This window comes from Halichoerus grypus, chromosome 14 (assembly GCF_964656455.1).
Source record: "Halichoerus grypus chromosome 14, mHalGry1.hap1.1, whole genome shotgun sequence".
NCBI lineage: Eukaryota > Metazoa > Chordata > Mammalia > Carnivora > Phocidae > Halichoerus > Halichoerus grypus.
The window spans coordinates 80,278,273-80,299,402 of NC_135725.1; the positions used below are offsets into that span (position 1 = coordinate 80,278,273).

A 21,130-nucleotide genomic window follows, 5' to 3' on the forward strand; every position below is an offset into this window, starting at 1 on the left:
CGGAACCGTGGAGTCAAGACACCTAGCAGACGCCACCTTCATAAAGTTATCAAAGTGAGCATGGCCAGCAAGGAGACAAATCTAAGTCCATCAGACAGGACACAACGAGAGGACATTCCTGCCAAAGACACCTACCTGAACCCAATCAACCAGGCAATATCAGACAAACCCCAACTGAACGACACTACGATAAGATTGGCTTGGACACTTCCAAAGTATGAAGGGCACGAAAGTCAAGGAAAGACTGAGAAACTTTTCCAGATTGAAGACTAAAGAATCAAGACAGAGCAAGCAACGTGTGATCCTGAATCGGGTCCTCTGGCTACGAGAGGCTTTGTGAGACAAGCAGAGGAACACCAGCGAGTCTGAGGGGCAGAAGGTAGTGAAGGGTCTGCTAATTCCCCACTCCTGATGGCCGTGCTGGGTTACGCAGGACAGTGTCCCTGCTTCTAGCAAGTACACACTGAAGTATTCAGAGGTGACAGGGCTTCGCGTGGGCGACTTACTTAAGATGCCTTGGGAAAAGTAAAATCCTTGATTCTTGAAACGTGCCTCTAAATTCGAAATTATTTCAAAATAAGAAAAGAACGTGAAAATAAAGAGTTAACTTGCAGAATATCTGGCACAGTGTCCTGCATGGACCAATGCTCCCTGAATGCTGGGAGAGACACTCAGTGCATGGGGAGTCGGGCACCACGAGCAGCCCTTGTATTTCACGCTGACCTAGGCTTTGTCCTAGGACAGGGGTTCTTAACCCCACGGAAACTGCAGGAATCCCACTGCTGCTAGAGCAGTGTCTGTGTTTTCCTGCGACCGGGTCATCAAAAGAAACAGTTACTTTGTGTACGTTACAGGTAGCTCAAGTATCTTAAAATATTTATTCTTATCACTACTTCAAAACTATAGCACTCACTATACCCACCACGCAATCTTGTTGAACGCATTAATGAAGAAGCACCACTTCCAGAGCATATTTTTAAATATTCTGATGACCGAATTTCCAAGTAATTGGTTTCCTTTACAATCCTGTGCATATATTTTGTGCATTTAAATCCTTTTCCAGGGAAGAGATCCCCGGCTTCATCAGACTATGGCGGGGATGCAGAGGGCAAGAAAAGGTCATGAGCCCCTGACCTGCGGGAACACTGCTATGCTTCTAGCCCTGAACAAAACAAGCAGAGGCACCACGTGCTAAGGGGAAGGGTTGCAAATGCTAAACCACCAGTCTGGTCATGATAAGTTAGTTACCCAGACTGCTAGAAATGTCAGGCCCTTTTGTAAATCATGCCACATGTCACTGGCACAAGGAGCTCCCATATGCCTCTCGGGCACAGTGACGGTGTCATGTGGAACTCTCTCGGCTCCCACCTGTACACACCATGTGTGTCGACAGAGGGTCCCAGAGAAGAGCCCGGGGAAGAATTTAACAGGATAACAAGACAATGTCAGCCGCCATGCTCAGTGCTCCCTGGGCTTTTTCTTGTCGAGTCCGCACAACAACCCAATGAGCCCGGGTGTTACCCCTCCCCTCATTTCCGTGAAGAGGGAACTGTGGCACAGAAGGCCACCAGCAGGCCCAAGGTTAGGGGGAGAGGCAGGGTGTGGACCCAGGCACCCAGGCTCTGAGGCCCGTGCTCTTCAGTCCATCCATCAATGGTCCATAGTGGGTGCAAAGCACTGGGGTGCTTGACAGGGTCACACTGTCACTATCAACCAAGTAAAAGGCAGCCAAAAGCGTCGAAGAAAATAAAAAAACCTACTGCTTCTTGAGCACCTACCATGAAGGGCAGTGATGGTTAAGAGTGTGCGACCTCACTGTGTGACCTTGAGCAAGTTCCTCAACCTCTCTGTGTTTCAACATCCGCTCCTATATATGAAAGTAGTGAGTCTACATAGCTCAGAGGGTTGTGAAGGAGATTTAATGAGTTAATCTATACAAAGTTCTCTCAGTGATGCCTGGCACACAGTAAACACTTGGTAAATGTCAGCCATAACTTCTATTCCTACGTCCTGGGGCTCTGCCAGGAGCTTTACACATATCATCTCTACATGACACCAGGGAGGTGTACTAATCTTCCCATTTTTCAGGTGAAGAAACTGATTCTCTGAGAAGAGAATATTTGAGTCCATCCAGCTAATAAGTGGCAGTCAGAATTCGTGCTTAGGCATGTAACTTCAAAGCCAGCCAAGAAGGGCTAGGAAAAGAAAACGGGTAAACATGGACTTCTGCTGGATGGAGTAGACTCCAGGTGTGGAATGCGTGTGCCCAGTGAAACAACCCTGACTGACTCCACAGCCCCTGTATCTTAACTGGGTGGCGGTGGGCCGGGCCCCAGAGGACTGCCCTGCAAGGTCAGGGCCTGGATGCCTGGCTCAGCCCCCTTCTCCCCTTCTTGCCGACAGCTCTTCCAAACCTGCTCTCCTAAGCCCCCACCCTCCACCTGCCAGCTGACCACACCTGCACTTCCTTTCTCCCCGCTCTTCCTTCTCAGTGGAACGAAAGAACCCCTCCATCTGCGCTCCGGGGGGAACTCCTCCCCCTCTGCCCAGACCATCGTTCACCCCTCTCCACTGACACACTCCCTTATAGGGTCTGCTTAGGCCAAATTCTCACCAGGAAGCCTTCCTTGACTGAGAAAAATGCTCTCTTCTGGCCCCCAGGGCACTCTGGTTCACTTTCACCCAGAGCTAGTGTCCCAACCACCCGTTGACAGGTCCGAGGGCCCCTTCCGGGCAGCCAAGTTCCAAGCCAGGCACAGGACCTGGTGCAGACCAAATGCTGCCACAGACACTTGCTGACCTGACGATTAAACTGGTAAGAGGAAAACACAGGGACCAACGTGAATCTTAAGAGCAGAGATTCCTGCGGATATTTTGCATAATGGAAGTCAGAGTGAGTCAACGTCTTCCTAGAAGCAAATAGCTCACCCATGTTAAATAAATGAACTCTTCAGAGCCATTTGGGTCCCATTTCATCAATCACCTATTCCCCTGCGTTGAATCATGCCCCATTAGAATGAAGTCATTTGGCTCCCTCAGCAGAGCTGACAAACTAGTAGATCTCCTCGGCCTAGAGGCAGTGGGCCAGGCTGCCCCGAGGGGAGTGACAAGAAGCACCTGCTCAGCAGGAACAAGCCACCCCCAAGCCCCTCTGCTGCCCCTCCAAACAAGAAACAACGCAGACAGGGGGCTCTCATCCCAAAGAAGACCATGACCTCCACACACCTACTTGTGTCTGACTCTGTAGTTTGTTCTCCACGCCCCCTGGTGTGACCACCCAGCTCACCACCATTCCCCGTCTCATCTGAAAACTGTTCCTAAAACATGGGAAAGACACTGGAAGACCACTCTCTCAGTGAGCCAGCCCCCGGGACTCACACTAAACCAGTACGATTTTCTCTCCAGATTCAGAGATTTCAACTGAGAAACCAGAAGTCTGGGATGCTGGGTGTGCAGCGCATCAAACACAGAGTCCCAGAGTCTATGATTTCTGCTGTCCACAGGGCTGCCACGGTTTCACCCTGAGGCATGGCTACTCAGCTCTCCCCGGGCACCTGGGAGAGCCCCCAGCACACTCCCAATAAATACTCCCTTTCACCACTGTTGCTGTGACCACACTACTCAATGTTGGATCCTACAGCTTACACCCAGAAGAGCCTTAACTAATAACTAATGCATCGGATTATTTCCAATCCTATCAGGAGGTAAGCATGCAATTCCCCCATCTACAGATCAGGAAGGTGGGTTTCAGAGAGATTAAGTGACCTGCCCAAGGTCAGAGAGCTAGAAAGAAGAAGAACTGACATTCCAACACCAAATCCAGAGCATTCCCTACTCTGCATCGCTTCTGTAATGACTTGAAGGAAACCCATGTAATATGCAGACCACAACCTGAAGACACAGCAGATATGTAAAGAGAAAGCTTAATGGCTCACTTCTTGGTAAGCAGGGCAATTTAGTGGCCTGGTAGATGGACGGTGTCTACTTTGGTAGCTATGTCACAGCTCAGCAGCGAAGACATTTATTTTAATACTCGCGAAATTCAGCAGTGATGTCCCTCCATGTCAATAGCCAGGCTGTAAATCTCTGGCTGCAGCAAGTTAAATACGGTCAGTGTGCTTTCCTCCCTGTTCTTCAATTCCCTGATCATCCAGCATTAATTCTCAGGATCACACAGTTATTAGAAGCAAAAGAGACTGCCCCGAGTCCGCGGAGACCTCATCACAGCCTCAAGTTCTTTGTAGAAACGGGCAGAGGATAAACCCTAAATCAACACGAAGTGGCCAAGGGCACAACAGGAGAAATCCACGTTTTCTACAGAGAAAAAACTACAGCCCACCTTTCTTGGGGGGAAGAAAACCATAGGCTGCAATAGTTAGGACTGTGTAGATGGGCACCTAGAAATTTATAATTCCAAAACGATCATTTATAATTCTTTATCCACAATTTGCAATTAGTCTTGCAGAACAGAATTAAAGCCTTTGCTAAAATACTAGAGCATTTTGCACAGTAATTTAAACATCACCAGGATCTAAATGTCACCGAAAATGATAGGACTTTTTACGTGTGGTTCTGTAAAGTGCAGACAGCGCCCAGCGCAAGAAACCAAAAAAGTGGTAGCTGATCAAACTCGTGAAATTAAACTGTAAAACACTCAGCCTGTTCAATAAATCTACAAACATTTCCTTCCACATTTCGACACATTTTATATGACCAAAACAGGATCCAAAATAGCAAAGTCTGACAAAATGCATTCAAATCAGTGAAGATCTGTCCATCTAAAAACACCCTGAGAGGCTGCTGTCTTGTTTCAAAACACTGAACTGTGCCTTATCACAGGTTTTTTTTTTTTAAGATTTTATTTATTTATTAGAGAGAGTGTGAGCAGGGGGAGGGGCAGAATGGAGGGAGAGGGAGAGAATCTCAAGCAGACTCCGTGCTGAGCATGGAGCCCCATGTGGGGGCTCAATCTCACGACCCCGAGATCATGACCTGAGCCAAAATCAAGAGTTGGACGCTTAACTGACTGAGCCACCAAGGCGCTCCCAGGTTAGTGTGCATCTTAACACCCAATTAAATTTGGTCAAAATCAAGTAACTATATGCAAGCTTGAATCACAAAATATTAGCCCTCTGAGATTTAGTTATTGGACATGCTCACCATCCCCCAGGTGGTGACAGAACCAAGAGAAATATCCTGGCCTCCCCCACTCTGGCTCAGCCCAGGGGTTCCACTACTCTATGCTGACGCTTTTATTCAAGACAAACGGCAAAATGCAAGTCCATGAATGGTGAGAATTAAGGAGAAGTCCCCACTGCCAGCCACCGATGCCCTCCAGCCTGGGGCTGACGCCGAGCTGGTCCACAGTGCGATGCCTGGACTGGCTACCACATGGCGCCGGCCGCAGAATGACCCCTGAGCCATCCTCCCCAACCACCCCCAAGGGCCTCAGGGGCCTCTCCAAGAGCCAGTAACCGGAGGGCTGCTCTCCGGCACGGGAGCGGGCACCCCGGCCCTGCTGCCCGAGGCTGCTCTCACGGCTGTGCCCGTGCCGCACCCGTTGTTAATTATTTTGAGAACCACCCTTCACAAAACCACAAGTCATGATCAGAGCCATTCATCAAAGAACTAATTTGCGTAAGAGAGTTCTCTGTCTTCTGAATGTATGAACTTAATTAAAGCCCGGTTTAAGAAAACAAAACTTGGCCTACAATGAGCTCCTTCCCTTTCCCATATCTGGCTGCCAAGTTGCATTATATGCAAGAACATATCTGTATGCATCTCTCCCGAGCCAATCTAATCATTCATTCACTCAACACTTACGTACTAGGCCAAAGACTGGGCTAGGCATTGGGATTTAGACACGAATCCCAGTTCCCCATACCGAGGTGCCCATCCCTGGTGTGTAGGGGCTCGAGTGAGGGGCAGCAGGAAGGTGGATCCTATAACGTCAACACAAGGATGGGCGTGCAAAGTGCCGAGTTCCAGGGAGGAAGAGGATATGTCACTACCAAGCAGGCTCAGGGAAGGGTGACACTAGAGGGGTACTTTCAGGTATGTTCAGGAGTAACCCAGTAAACAGGGAGAGAAAAGCTGTTCCAGGAGATGGAACAACACATGCAAAGGCACAGGGAGAGGTGCAAACACAGCGTTCTCAGGAATCTGCAAGAAGTCAGCTGTAGTTAGAGATGACAGAGAGCAACCTGAGGCCACACCAGGAAGGATCTGCTGGGCCAGTTTTTGTGTATATTTGGACAGGAAAATTTTCTTAACATAGAAATGACATACACAGAGATTTCACAGTTGAGAGGTGAACCCTGGGACAGCAAATACGAGGCTCATCCCTAACGAGTGTGATCTACCAGTTTCCTGTGTGGTGCAAATACCAGCGCTCAGCCCAAGGATACTCACCTATAAGGCGGACAGACTAAGAACCCTCCTCCTAACCTCTTATAAGTTCAATCACTGGCAGGAAGGAATTGGAGGGGCTCTAGGTAAGAGGAGTTATCACACACATGTGTGATGTGTGTGATATGAATTCACACTGCAGACGTCCAAGTCCAGTCAAGCTTACCTCCGAGAAGATGCGGTGTCCGCCTGGTGACTGCTGCAAAGAGCACTTTGCTGGTAAGCCCTCAGTCCTGACCCTGAGCTCCCCGCCAGTCTGTGAAGGACAATTCTGCTGTACTGCTTCCGACCCTTTTTCACTGAATTTCTAAGGAAACAAAACAAATCATGAGGAAGTTTTCACCAAGAGAAAAAATATTAACAGATTGTCCAAAACTCTTTAAGGGAAAATATCTTATTTTCTTCTTCACATTATTCTCCTCAAAAAAATTTCCATCATCTCCAAATAGTAGGCGATTACAAAAATAATGCAAGTGCATTTGTTATTTACCACCAGGGGAAAAGCAGCCCACAGAAATGGCGTAGGCAGGGGTGGTGGTGGTCATTACAAAGCACCCTTCTCCCCACTGCCCTTCTCCCCGGCCACCCGGCGGGGATGGAGGACCAAGCCCAGGCCCTGGCCCCACGGGACAGTTCCCATCCTGGGTCCCCCTCAGCCAGGGTGTGGTCTCTGGGTCTATTTCCTAGCCTACGGGGTTACCGCGGTGCGTATCACAACCCAACAAAACCCAGTCTCTCTCAAAACATCACAAATTTGACAAAACTCGAACCATCCTTATCTACGAGGAGATTTGACTTCTAGGAAGAAAGGCTGTGAATGTTGTTTTGGGGTCTGGTCACATGTGAAAGGGTCCTTCCTGATGATGCACCTCCCTGACCCCTTCAGAAGATCTGGCATTCAACAACAGGACAGGACTGGAGACCGTCTCTCTGGTCTTTTGGCCAAGTTCAAGCATAAAATCTATTCCTAACTATTTAAAACCTAGTAACTCCTTAACGAGGTCTCTGTCCACTCTAGGTCAGAAATTAAGGGCAAGAACCACATCTCATTCCTAAGTACCTATCAGAATTACTTCATCACGTCAAATGTTTATGAGAAATTAGATGAGCACAAACACAAAAGAAACAGAGGCAACTTTTTATAAAAACCTATTAAACTATAAACAGGAAAAACTAGAAATCAAACATCAACACAGACTTTCCAGAACTGCCATAATACAGCTGTGCTTGACTCACACTTTCCATTTTCCTTTTCTAAAAGTCCAATTATACGTACACATTGTTTAACAAATGGTCCACACGGCTTACGTGGAAAACAGCTCTCCCTCCCCACTCCCTCACATTTCTCACCTCTGGGTCCCACTCCCAGGAAAAAACAACTTCCAACTCCTCAGCCTCTTCTGCTATTTATATTACATTACTACTCTCACACTGCTTGACTTCTTTTTTTTTCTTTTTTTTTTTTTTTAAAGATTTTATTTATTTATTTGACAGAGACAGACACAGTGAGAGAGGGAACACAAGCAGTGGGAGTGAGAGAGGGAGAAGCAGGCTCCCTGCGGAGCATGGAGCCCGATGTGGGGCTCGATCCCAGGACCCTGGGATCATGACCTGAGCTGAAGGCAGACGCTTAACGACTGAGCCACCCAGGCGCCCCTTTTTTTCTTTTTTAAGTAGGCTCCACGCCCAGTGTGCAGCCCAACATGGGGCTTGAACTCACCACCCTGAGATCATGACCTGAGCCAAGATCAAGAGTCAGACGCTCAACCGACTGAGACACCCACGCGTCCCACTGACTTCTTAAGGTAAGATTTATCTCTTGGCTCCTACCATAGAAGTTTAAGGATTTAGTTCTTATAACATCTGCCCCCCCCCCCCACCAGCACTTACCCTGATAGTTACAATACAACTTCAGTTCAATCGACAGTCTGCATTTACACTATTATGACCACACAAACACTGTGCATGAGTCACCCATCCAGCCTTCCGTGATTACATTTCCTTTCGTGTTCGTTTCTTTGCTTTCCTTGGAATCAGTAACAACTGCTTTGTTCTATTTATTCACTTAGTTCATAAAACTAAATTAGGTACTTAATGTAGATTTATCTCTAAGCTCTCTAAAAGAACTTAAAAATGGGTTCCATTTCCATTTCTTGGAGAAATCCCAACTGAGGCCCTGTCTCAAGAGCTCCAATACAAGCTCTCTGCATCCTGGGCCTTCCTGTCACCACATCCCAAGAGAATCCCCTACTTGCTGGATCCCACGTCTCTCTCCTTTTGGGCTTCTTCCTCATTTGTATGGGATCACTGTCCAGGAGTTCCCTGCAGGGGGTCCCTGGGAGGCAGAGGATTTTTGACACCAAATGTCGGAGAACGGCTTTGCTCGCCCTCACTCTTGCTGATGCTGGGCTGGACATCACTCTTCCTCAGCAATCTGGAAGCCCTGCTCTCCTGCCTTCTGGCCTCCAGTATTGCTGCTGAGAATTCTGATGTCATTCCGGCTCTGGGTCCTTTGCATCTCGCTCTAGAACCTTTCAGATCCTCTCTTTATCACCGTGTGCCTCGATCTCACAAGGACGTGCCTTGGGGCGTGGGCGTCTCACCATTATTTGTGCTAGAAACAGATGGACCCTTTCAACACACAGGTGTCTGTCCCTCCACTCTGCAAGCTCTCCTATTGCTTTGAGGGTTCCCTTCCCTTTGTTCTGCCTGCCCCACCTCTCGGGACCTCCTGTCAGTCACGTATTGGAACTCCTGAGTCAGGCCTCTCCCTCTCATTTCCTCACCTGTTTGTTTCTCTGTTGGGTTCTATTTTCTAGAAGGCTCACTCAACTTTATCTTCCAGTGTTTCTAACTCTCCTATTAAACTCTTTATATTTGTAATCATACTTTCAATTTCTAATAGCTCGTTCTTCTTTTCCAAGTATCTTTTTTATCAGATCCTGATCTTAGTTCTTATCTAAAGATGTTACGGTATTGAGTTCTTTTAAAGCTGTCTGGTTGCTTCTCATCCCTCCATTTCTATGACCTCTACATAACCTTGTTCTGTCTTTCCTCCTACATACTTTTCCCCTGTTTGGGGAGCTCAGGCTGTCCACCTACCTTTGAAGGGAAAAGTGCTCAGAAGCTCTGAGTGCAGAAAGAGCACATCAGTGGCAGACTCGCCGTGACAGGATCAGGTGGGGACGTGCTTGTTCTGTTGGAAGACACCCAACTGTCTTTTCTCCCCTCGGAGGACTCTCAATGTTGGGGATGCATACTTCCACTCCCGTTTTCATTCAAGAGACCCACTCCTGCCTTCAGGTGCATCTGGTGAACCCCCCCAGGCCAGGGCTTCTCTGGTTTAAGGTCACCAGAGAGGAAACCAGCCCCATCTCCTACTAGTGAAGAAAACAAGGTCACCTAACTGCCCAGCATCCCAGCCAGATCTCCTGGTTACAAAGGGACCAGGTCCCTCCACTGCCTGCTGAGCCTCTCTGGGTTCTGTAGGACACACCAGCTTGCTTCTTGTTGGCTTTTCACCCCAAAGGCAGGGAGCAGAGTACTCTTAGCCCCGCGGGCTTGTATCTTTCACCCCTCCACTGTCACTTTAACAAGGCTCCAGTAGGAAACAGAACTAAACACCCATGTTGAATCTACCATGATTACCTGTCAGCCCGCACTAAATCAAAACTTCACTACACAATCAAACACGAAGGGTATTCCAAGACCAAATGGGGACAGTTAGAGGAAAAGCACAGAGGGGCGAGAGGGCCTGGCACACCACAGAGCAGCAGACACTCTCAGCACAAATACCTCAGTGAAGCAGGCTGGCCACTAGGGCGGAACAGGCCAGGGCCTCAGCTGGGCTCTGCCGTGGGCCTGTCATATGACCCAGAACAAGTTCCTTCCCTTCTTGCTGGTGGCTGATGCTCAAAGGACATAAAGGAAGCTCTGATGCTCTGATATAAAGCAGTGAAGACTACTATCATGTTTGCCAGCTTTATTTTTATATAAACGTTTCTGCAAAAGAGTTTTTAAAGAAAACAGCCTATGCCAAGTCAACAGATTGAAATACAAAAGAAAAAGAAGTATGGTACCTGAAGCAACAAGTCCTTTGGATCGATGCTTCCTGTTAGACTTCTGATCATTTGCTCTTGACTGTGCAATTTTTTATTACTTTCACTCAAAAGACTCTTGTAACGATTCTCCACGGCTTTCTCTCTTTCATTCACTTCATCGCGTAGTTTCTCAACTTCATTTCTAAGGTCCTACCCGAAGAAAAAGAAAAAATAGAACTTACTTGACAAACACTTCAAGATGATCATCTCTCACCTGCTTACCGCTATACAAGAGCAAGCTAATAGATGTATTTAACAAATGTGCACTTCCTTCTCTTTTAAAGTCTGATGAAAACCAGCTTTAAGAATAAGCTGAAATCGGGGCACCTGGGTGGCTCAGTTGTTAAGCGTCTGCCTTCAGCTCAGGTCATGATCCTGGGGTCCTGGGATCGAGCCCCGCATCGGGCTCCCTGCTCTGCAGGGAGCCTGCTTCTCCCTCTCCCACTCCCCCTACTTGTGTTCCTGCTCTCACTATCTCTCTGTCAAATAAATAAATTAAAAATCTTTAAAAGAAAAAAAGAATAAGCTGAAATCTGGAAAAAGCTTTATGCACGGATATTTATCACAACATTATTTACAAGAGTGAAAAACCAGAAAGAAACTAAATATCCAACAGCAGGGAATTAATTATTTTTTAAAAATAAGGAATTAATTATAAAAATAGTATGGCATTTTTTTAAAATTTTTTTATTTATTTATTTGACAGAGAGAGACACAGTGAGAGAGGGAACACAAGCAGGCGGAGTGGGAGAGGGAGAAGCAGGCTCTCTGCTGAGCAGAGAGCCCGATGCGGGGCTCAATCCCAGGACCCTGGGATCGTGACTGAGCCGAAGGCAGACACTTAACGACTGAGCCACCCAGGTGTCCCAAGTATGGCATTTTTAAAAAGTGCACAATTATGGGATGCCTGGATAGATCAGTTGGTTAAGCATCTGACTAGAAACTTTCAGCTTCGGCTCAGGTTTCAGCTGAGATTATGATCTCAGGGTCCTGGGATTGAGCTCCATGTCAGGCTCTTCGCTCAGCTAAGAGTCTGCTTGTCCCTCTCCCTCTGCTCTTCCCCACCCCCACCCCCGCACACTTTCTCTCTCAAATAAATAAGTAAAATCTTTTTTAAAAAATGCATAATTATGAGGAAAAACAAACGAAGACACTATATAATATGATGCCAATTGTTTCCTAAATGTTTATACAAAAGATCGTTAAGGCTATGAGGAAACACATCAAAATAATAACAGTATACCTAAATAGAGGGATTGTGGGGACTTTCGATTGATTTTTATTGTTTTCTTTTTCTGAGTTTCTAAAATCTCTAAATAAGTCTATATTACTTTCACGATCAGAAAAAAAAAAATGATCTTAAATAATGACATTTACAATTAACATGGAAAATGCTTGTGTCATAATGTTAAGGGGAAAAACACAAAACCAACAGTAAACAGTGTGATTATAGCTACCTCGGGATGTATACTATTTGTAAGACTGAAGTACTATTCATAATAGCAAAAGACTGGAAACCACCCAAATATTCACCAGTACAGGAATAAACTAAGGTACATTCTCACAATGGAGCACTCTGAAGTGGTCAAGAGAAAGGAATGAGGACTCCATAAACACTCTGCCCTAAAGTAATCTTCAGAATATACTGCTCCATAAACACTCTGCCCTAAAGTAATCTTCAGAATATACTGCTCAGGCAGGGGTCAGGAGGACCCCAGGAGGAAAAAAAAAGTATATATAACATACTGTCATGTACTTAACTATAAAATAAATTAAATGGTTGTCTATAGGGAAATAAAAAAAAGAGAGCAAGGCAGAAGGAGGGAGAAAAATTCACTTTACAGATGTAACACTGAAGCCGATTAAATGTTTAGATAACCATTTGAAAAATAAAATAAAAATCTCCTAAAACTAGAAGCAGAGTGAACAAACAAAAACTAAATCTAACTGTATATCAGGTTGATTGGTTAACCAAACAGAGAGAAATTATTTCAGTAACTTAAAAGCAGAGTAATTTAGGGCGCCTGGGTGGCTCAGTCAGTTAAGCATCTGCCTTCGACTCAGGTCATGATCCCAGGGTCCTGGGATCGAGTCCCACATCGGGCTCCCTGCTCAGCGGGGAACCTGCTTCTCCCTCCCCCTTGGTGCTCCCTCTCCCTTGGTGCTCTCTCTCCCTCTGTGCTCTCTCTCAAGTAAATAAATAAAATCTTAGAAAAAAAAAAAAAGAGTAATTTGTATACCCCTAGTGGGATATTTCTCCAAGGACAAAAGGGACTATTGCAGAAAATCTTACACTGTTTTAGTAATCATGTTGGAAGAAATAATATTTGTATTGGTATTCTGAAATTGTGTGCATGTATGTGTGTGTGTGTGTGTATATATATATATAAAATAATTATTAATGTGATAAGAACCAAGACTACAAGCCTAAGAGAATACCAATACAAATATAAAATTAAGTTAAAACATGTCACTGTAGGGGCGCCTGGGTGGCTCAGATGGTTAAGCGTCTGCCTTCGGCTCTGGTCATGATCCCAGGGTCCTGGGATCGAGCCCCACATCGGGCTCCCTGCTCAGCGAGAAGCCTGCTTCTCCCTCTCCCACTCCCCCTGCTTGTGTTCCCTCTCTCGCTGTGTCTCTCTCTGTCAAATAAATAAATAAAAAATCTTTAAAAAAAAAAAAAAACATGTCACTGTAAATATGAGTTGAAAATATGAATATGAACTTTTATTTTGTTATTTCCTTCCTCTCACCGAGAAAGCCTAAAATCAGCATCCTCCCCAGTATCCAGACCACAGTCTCTAAATACTATTTCCCACCAAAAAGAACCAGAATTCTCAAAACACAGCCCCTAGAACAACATTATCAGCGTCACTTGGGAATGGCAAAACAATAGATAACCAGAACAGCGCTCAGTAAATATCGGATGGATGGATGGAGAGGTAGATGGGATTGCTCCCATTTTATGAATGAGGAAACAGGCTCAGGTAAAGTAGCTTACCCACAACCACAGTCACTAAGGGGCAGCACCTGCCTGATTCCAACTCTGATTGCAAGCCTCTCAGCTCCCTTCCACACTATGGCCAGGATTTGGATTTCTTTTGAAATGACCCCCGCCCACCTACAGTCATCTGACACTTGCTTTTAGAAACCTGCCTCTGAAAACTGGATAACAGGGACCACAAAATCTTGTGTGAAGCCATTTAGGTACATCTTTAAATTCACAATAAATCTGCCTGCCATCCTAAAAAGATCAGGCCTACTTTTTTGGGGGGAGGGGGGCAGAGAGAGAATCTCAGGCAGGCTCCACACCCAGCACAGAGCCCGACTTGGGGCTCAATCTCACGACCCTGAGATCATGATCTAAACCGAAATCAAGAGTCAGACACTTAACCGACCGGGCCACCCAGGCGCCCTGATCATGCCTACTTTTTAAGCTTAAAATATTTCTGCATTATGCTAAGTAAAAAGTGTGCACCATTCATGTGCACAGTAATTACTGGTCCACTTACATCATTTCCCCGATGCAGTTCTCTCCTTTGCACAAACACCGATCAGACCCATTATTTTAGTGTCCGGTTCAAGTTCTAGCGTATATGTGTACAAGAGTAACTTACTCCATTCTCCCATTTCATTTGCTTATATAATTTTAATTCAGGTACGTAAATTAAGAACTTGCATGTTTTAAGTGATAAAGGTGTCTAATGTGCTACATTTCTCCCACGTGTCTCCCAAACTAACAGACGTGACCTGTTCCAAAATCCCACAGAGGACATGTAGCTGAGTCATTCCTCGAGATTAGGAGTTCTTAATCTGAGGTCCACTGAATGGGTCCCTGGGAGCCTAGGCAAATTTGTGTGTATGTATATTTTTGGTGGTCGTGGGCCCTCAGCATAAGTCAGGGCCTCAAGGAAAGTCAGGACACCAAAGAGTACAAAGTACTTCTATTATACGCATTCCTAACAGAAACGACTATTTACCAAGCACAAGCTGAAACACGCACGTGTCAAGGCACTTTTACATAAAACATCTCTAACCCTAATGACTGCACACATGGTAAATATTAGGAGTCCTGTATTTCTAGAAAAGAAACCAAGGCTCACAGAGGCCAAGAGATGTTTACAAAGCTTTACGAGTTAAGTTCTAGTACTGAAATTCAAGCCCAAGTCAGTTAGACCCCAAATTCTGCACTCTCTCCCCTCAGCTGCACTATTGTTAAGACCAAAGAAATATAAAACCAGCCTGTGACATGGGCTGCCATCGGTCACTAATTCCAGGGCCCCGAGCTAAGGTTCCAGTTTCTCAAGGACTCAGGACTGATGCAATATCCAGCCTGAGACGGAGGCCCTCCTGCTAATGAATGGAGCAGGACCAAGGATCTGGGACCTCACGTGAAGGGCAGTCAGAGAAGGCCTGAAGTAAAAGGACCACTGCAGGGAGGGGGATGGTGCCGAGGCAGCCTTGAGGAAGAGCTGCAGCCATGGCAACACAAAGTCAGCCGACGGGCTCCCGGGCTCGGCACCCGTGTGCTTGTAACAAATGTTTACGGGAGGCATGGAGACGGCATGTCTCGCCCGAGCAAAACAATCAGAACTGAAAATTGATAATCTTGGGTGGTTTCCCCAAACCTCTTGCAATATTCCTAGGCTGTGAAGACTGGCAGAACTAGCCTTGAATCCGGGCTCTACGGCTGACGAGCTAGTGACCACAGACAGATAACCTGAACCCTTACGAGTGCTTCCTTTCCAGTAAATGGGGTTAATAATACAGGCTCCTGGGGTCCTGGGAGTGTTAAATGAGAGAATGCGGGATGGGTGCCCGGCACAGAAGCAGGTGCACGGGAAACGACCCTCTGTCATCCCCGCACCCCCAAATACATACCCTCCAGGCCGACTCTGCTCCAGGCTTCTTCCTGTGGCCACAGCACCATCACATCACCGCCCACCCAGCCACGGGGCCCGCTCCTCCCCTGCCTCTCACACACACCTGGTCATCCCACAGGTAACTCAGGCCTGAAGGCGGAGCCAAGCCTCCGCACAGAGCACACGAGAGATGAAGGGTAAGTACCTGGTGCTTTCATGTGGACATGAGTGCCCAAATCCTGCCCTGCCAACTACCCCTACCCCCTATCCCACCCAGAGACTTCTCAAAGGAGCTGAATCAATCAGTTTGGTAAGAACCAATCACAGATTGGGAATCAAAGTTCAAGTCTGTGAAAACTGCATACCCAAAACAGGGCTTTCTGATAAAACTAAGGGTTGTTTTTGGTTTGGCTTTTTGAAGGAGGAGGGTGTATGCAGCTTAAGGGAGCCATCTCCCCAACAAGGGCCAGGCCTGGTTAGGTCTGCGGCAAGAAAGCCAGAGAATCTGGAACTTGGGTTCTTGTCTTAAGGCACAGTAACCCATGCAGTAGCAAGGCTGGCCCAGTGAACACCTGGACTCTGATCACCCAGACAGTCACTCCTCCTCCCGTGAGGAGGTATTAAAAAAGAGGCCGGGAGGAATCTGAAGTACTGGGGAGAAAAGTGAACCCCCTGCACGCTCAGCCCTTCCCTCCCTCCATCCCACTGCCCCTGCCTTCTTCAGAAATTAGCTCGCAGCTCGTCAACAGCAACAGCCTCCTAACTGGTCTCCCTATGTCTGCGTTCACCCACCAAATGCCACACATACCCCCCCAACCATTACATCTCTACCTAGGACCCTGCAGGGACCCCACGCTAACTGCAGAATGAAGCCACCCCACTTAACAAACCTTCGTTCTAGGCTCCCCTCCCCTTGTGGGCTCCAGCCTACCTTTTAGCCTTACCTCACCCGACCACCCAGTCCTCTCCATCTGGGGGGGGAAAAAAAAAAAAGTACAATTCCGCCCAATTCTGCCTAGAGACAGCATGCTTACCTTGTAAGCTGCCCCCCCCCCCCACTACTCTGGCCCTCAGCAATCGCCCTCCCAAAACACCACCCACCACCTTTTTCTGCAAAGCTCTAAGCATTTAGGAGAGGGCCAGGCCCTTTACACCCATGCCCTCCCGCAGCACTCACAGCAACCCTGCGAAGCAGATGCTCTCGTTCCACCCATTCTACCAATCAGAAAACGGAAGTTCCGAATACTCAAGCAACTTAACCAAAGCAAAAGGTGCTGGAATCAGGACTTAAAATCACGTCTATTCAGGTTCTTTTCACTAAACCAGTGGTTTTTCAAACCAAGCTCAAGAAGCCCAAGGCTGGCTGGCTATCCGTATCATCTAACTACATGTTCCTGGGCCTTCCTCCAAAACCTGACTCAGGTGGGTTTCTCAGGAAAGCCTGGTAATCTGTATTTGATTGTAATGCAAGGAGCCACCATCCTAAGGAACCTGCCAAGCCCCCGAGGGTGCATCTGTTTGACTTGCTTCTGAACAAGGGACAGTTTGAAAACCCCTCCCTGCTTTCAAGCCAGCGCTGCCACAGCAGGATTTGCGTGTGGTGACATCAACCGAGTGGCCTCGCTTTCTACCTAGTGGGCAATTTTCCTTGAAGATTCGCAGGTGCACTCTGGGCCAACACTGAGCTGAGTGTTGCCTTTGCATATCAGGGCATCCTCAGGGGAGACTGACAGAAAAAAAAAAAAAAAAGCGGATTATTTTAAAAATAAAATATCCCTATAATCTTAGAATCACATTAGAAATGAAAAGCCAGGCCCTCTTACTTCCTTCTGCAGTCAGCTGGTTTGTTTTATCTCAGGCCAGATGGAGAACGAGAAGGTTCTCATCCATCAAATTTCCACCTTCTCAGGTTTCGCGGTGAGAAAGCTTGTCAAAGTGCTCAGTGGTTCCCTTTAAATACACAAAGGAAACTTCTCCAAAATCTTAATGAGGAATAGGAACCCAGTGATGTAAGAATTTCCAGAATCAGTATGAGATAGTGGTGTTCAGGCCAGGTTCTGTGGAGCCTGGCTGCCCCTGGGGGCTGCGGCAGAGGCGGGACATGGCAGGGAGGGGGCGCCAGGCCTCCCCCCTCATGTCTCCCCGAGCAGCTCTGCTTTCAGGTTTCCTCCCCAGGAGAGTCATATTTGAACAGAGAATCCCTCTGCTCAAACAAACAGACAGACAGAAACCACTGGAATGAGACTGCTCGCACAGAGCTCCAACAAGCTACTGGTGGGGCTCGCTGTGAGGACCGCAGAAGTTCCGAGCAGGGAGCTCAGTGTGGCTTTCAGCAGAAAGGAGGCTCACATTGGACAGGGCTCAAGGCCCGGCTGGGTCACTTAGCCGTCAGGCACACCTCTCTAAAACCCCACCCGAACGATGTGACGGAACATTCCTGCCCTCTCCTCCAGCCCACTCGCTGTGCCCCCTTGTGCCAGGCTCATTCATGCCCCCTAGGCCTCTGCACGGGCCCTCCCTCAACCAGGAATGCAGTTCTACCCCCACCCCCTTCCCCCCCAGCAAACAGCTACTCACCTTCACGCCTCAGCTCCAATCCACCTCCTCTGTGAAGCCTTCCCTCCCACCCTGTCCCGTTCATAGCAAGTTCCAGGCTCTGTGCTCCCAAAGCATTTGGCCCATCCCCCTACCTGCACTTATCATGCTATATTTTAATTAGCTCTTTGTCTGTGTTCCTATTCTATTTCTCTGCCAGATTCCTTCAGAGACTGAGTCTGATTTGATTCAGTCCTGTACTCCCAGTGCCCAGGACAGAGACCGGCACAGAAATTATAAAGGAAGAACCAGAGTTAAGGGAAAGCCTTTCTGTTTGTGCTCCACAAAGACGACAGCGATTCCACGTGGAAACTGATGCGAACAGCCTTCTAAAGCAGCTTCTACAGCAGGCCCGTGCACGAGCCACTGAGGCACTACTGTCTGCCACTAGAAACGGGCTCTGCCTCCCTTCCTAGAGGGATCAGGCAGCGGAAAGAACAGACAAGCACTTTCTTCAGAGGAGAAGTGAGCGTTGATCAAGGAAGAAATTTACAGCCTTGTTGACTGGCTGGTAACTGGGCAGGCCACATTTATTAGTCAACAGTGTCCATGAGATTCTAGCGAGCAGTGGTTTGTCATTCAAAGTCCCGAGCCAGCACCTGCCACACAATTAAAAGCAGGAGAAGAGGAAAGAAGAGGAGTCCGATCCACTGCGCATCCACCTCTATGTGCCAGGAACCAGAGGAGGCACTTTCTCAGGCATTAAATTTTATTATTCACTCATTTCTCCTAAAGTAGGTATAATCAACCCCAGTGTAGGGGAGAAAACCTTAGTTTAGAGGGGTTAAGCCACTGACCTAGAGGCTTAGAGTTGAGTGCCAGCTAAAGCCGAGATTCGAACCCAAGTCTGGCACTGTTGCCCACTGCTCCAAAGATACCAGCTCAAACTGCCCAGTTTCTCCTTCCCAGGGCATCACCATCATCAAAACAGCAACTACTCATTGATCAGTTAACATGTGCCAGGTATTATGTTCATAATTGCTATCCCCATCTCAGATAATCCCTACAACTAAGCTCTGTTTTTCTAACAAGAAACAGGACCAGAGTTTGCACAGGCAAAGCTACTGGCTCATAGTCCAACAGCTAGCCAGGGACAGAGCCAGGACTCAAAACCAGTTTGACCCGAGTCTCCGCACTCAGCCTCTCTTAAGAGTGACTGGAAATTACAAAGACAGAACTTCCGCCAGCAAAGATCATTTAAACTGCATGTTGTTCTACAAGGACTCCAACTCAGACTCTTTATACCTGATTAAAACAAAAACAAGGCACGGGGAGCCCTGACCCTTGGTAAGAATCACACCATCTCAGGTCTGTGGTCCTAGGCCTACCCAACCAGCCTACAGACACTGTCTCCAAATGCCATGTTTTGACTACGGATCACAAGAGATGCTCTGAACGCTGTCATATTCTCGTCTGGAGCTATCCATCAACAAACACATGTGAAACCAGAGGGGTTCAGGATGAACTACCCTGAAATTAAACCTGCTCCTGTCAAAGCACATGGGATTAGCCAGCTGGGTGACGGGTACAACTTTAATTAGACTTTTGGGCTTGAGCCAGCAAATGCATCCCCACACAGCTAAGTGCCCAGGTACCGAAGCACATACTTGTCAGAGTAGCGGATGACAGGTCTCGTAACAGATGAGAGCATTATGAGACAGTCTGGGGAATACAGCTAAACCAATGTCTCATATACGCTGCTTATAAAGGAGAAAAAGACTAGCGCTTGCTCCTATGCCCCACCCACCCTGAGGAGCATACAGAACGCCTGAACCAGAAGGAGCAAATCTAAAATAAAGGTTTACCTCTCTCTACCACTTTCCACCAAACACACACACACACACACACAGCACGCATGCACATGCACACACACACGTACATACTAAAAGGAGAGCCTTAAGTCTCTCGAGCCAAACAACGTATCAAAGTCCAGTGTGAGGGCAAGGATGTGACAGTCCGAGCAGCATTCCTGTTATAAACCACACAAACCAGGACACCTGCAACATCACAGCTAAGACACCGACTTGGGAATACCAGGTTTGCCGTTGGTTTCTGGTTGTAGAAAGACCTCCCAAGTAAAAACCAAAGCTTGTTTTCAGCAGGGCCTACCAACAGTGCCTGCACCACTTCAAGCACTCCATGAGCGTCCCTCAGATAAACAAACCAACGACTGATACCGCGTGCTGAGTCAGCTGGTACTAGGCCGCTGCGATCGCAGGCAATGCGGACGAACAGGACCACTGGACCCTCACGGCCAACCCTCGCTGGGCCCGGGCTCCATCTGACACAGTGGATGCACACGACCCAGCCACAAGACGCCCGCTCACACAGGCGCCATCTCCCTCCGGAAAGCTTAGGAGCAAGCACAATGACCAGGCAAGAAGGCTCTCCGGCATGAGCAAAGGATGGTTTGATCACACCCAAAAGATAACCGGTTGGCTGACCATCAGAAAGAATCCAGGGACTGCTAAAACAACAACAACAACCAGCATGCTTGACGGCGGCCCCCCGCAAAGGCTCGGGGTCAGGGCTCATCTATACACAGGGCTGCAACATTTCTGAGGTGGTAGTTCTTGTCCAAGAAACAAGAGTAATGGGAAACAGCCAGACACTGTCCCAGGGACTGGAAACCGTACTCCTTACAAGGTCACGGACTTGGGTGACACGGATGGGGCCGCCACTCTGCTCTCATTGCGGGTGGTACCGTCAAAGGCTCTGTCCTGCTTCTAGAACCCTCCAGCAGCCCACCAGAGGCAATACTGCCCTTGGGCTGGAGTGCCGGCCAGAGCTGTCCTTTTACCTTAACCTGTTCATCTTCAGACACTGGAGACCGTGTAACTGAATTTCCCTTTTTACTTTCGCTGCCAGGAGCCACCAGCTGAACTTAAGTCCCCATCTTTCGTACTGGGTAGGGTACCACAGTGTGCATTTCTCCTTACTCACTCTGCTTCCATTTCACTAGCCACCCTTTTTGTTCCTTGACCTGAATGCTTTCACCTTTATTTTTAATCTCATTTTTATGACTTCCCATAAACCTCTGAAAATGTTTTTGAAACATCAAAAGGAATAAATTACAATTTTTATTTATTTTTTCCTGTATTTTATTTATTTTTTATTATTATGTTCAATTAGCTAGCATATATTCTTAAAACTCCAAATAATACT

At 47.4% G+C, this 21,130-nt stretch overlaps 1 protein-coding gene across 7 annotated transcripts in view; it reads right to left on the reverse strand.

Moving 5' to 3' along the window:
- Positions 1-21,130, reverse strand: part of CDK5RAP2 (CDK5 regulatory subunit associated protein 2) — a 170,169-nt gene that overhangs the window by 83,458 nt on the left and 65,581 nt on the right. For all 7 annotated transcript variants that reach the window (XM_036107749.2, XM_036107748.2, XM_078061697.1 and 4 more), the window contains 2 exons: positions 10,488-10,658; positions 6,575-6,715 (listed from right to left, as the gene is read on the reverse strand). In XM_036107749.2, the coding sequence (XP_035963642.2) occupies positions 6,575-6,715; positions 10,488-10,658 (312 nt within the window). The remainder of the gene's footprint in view (positions 1-6,574; positions 6,716-10,487; positions 10,659-21,130) is intronic.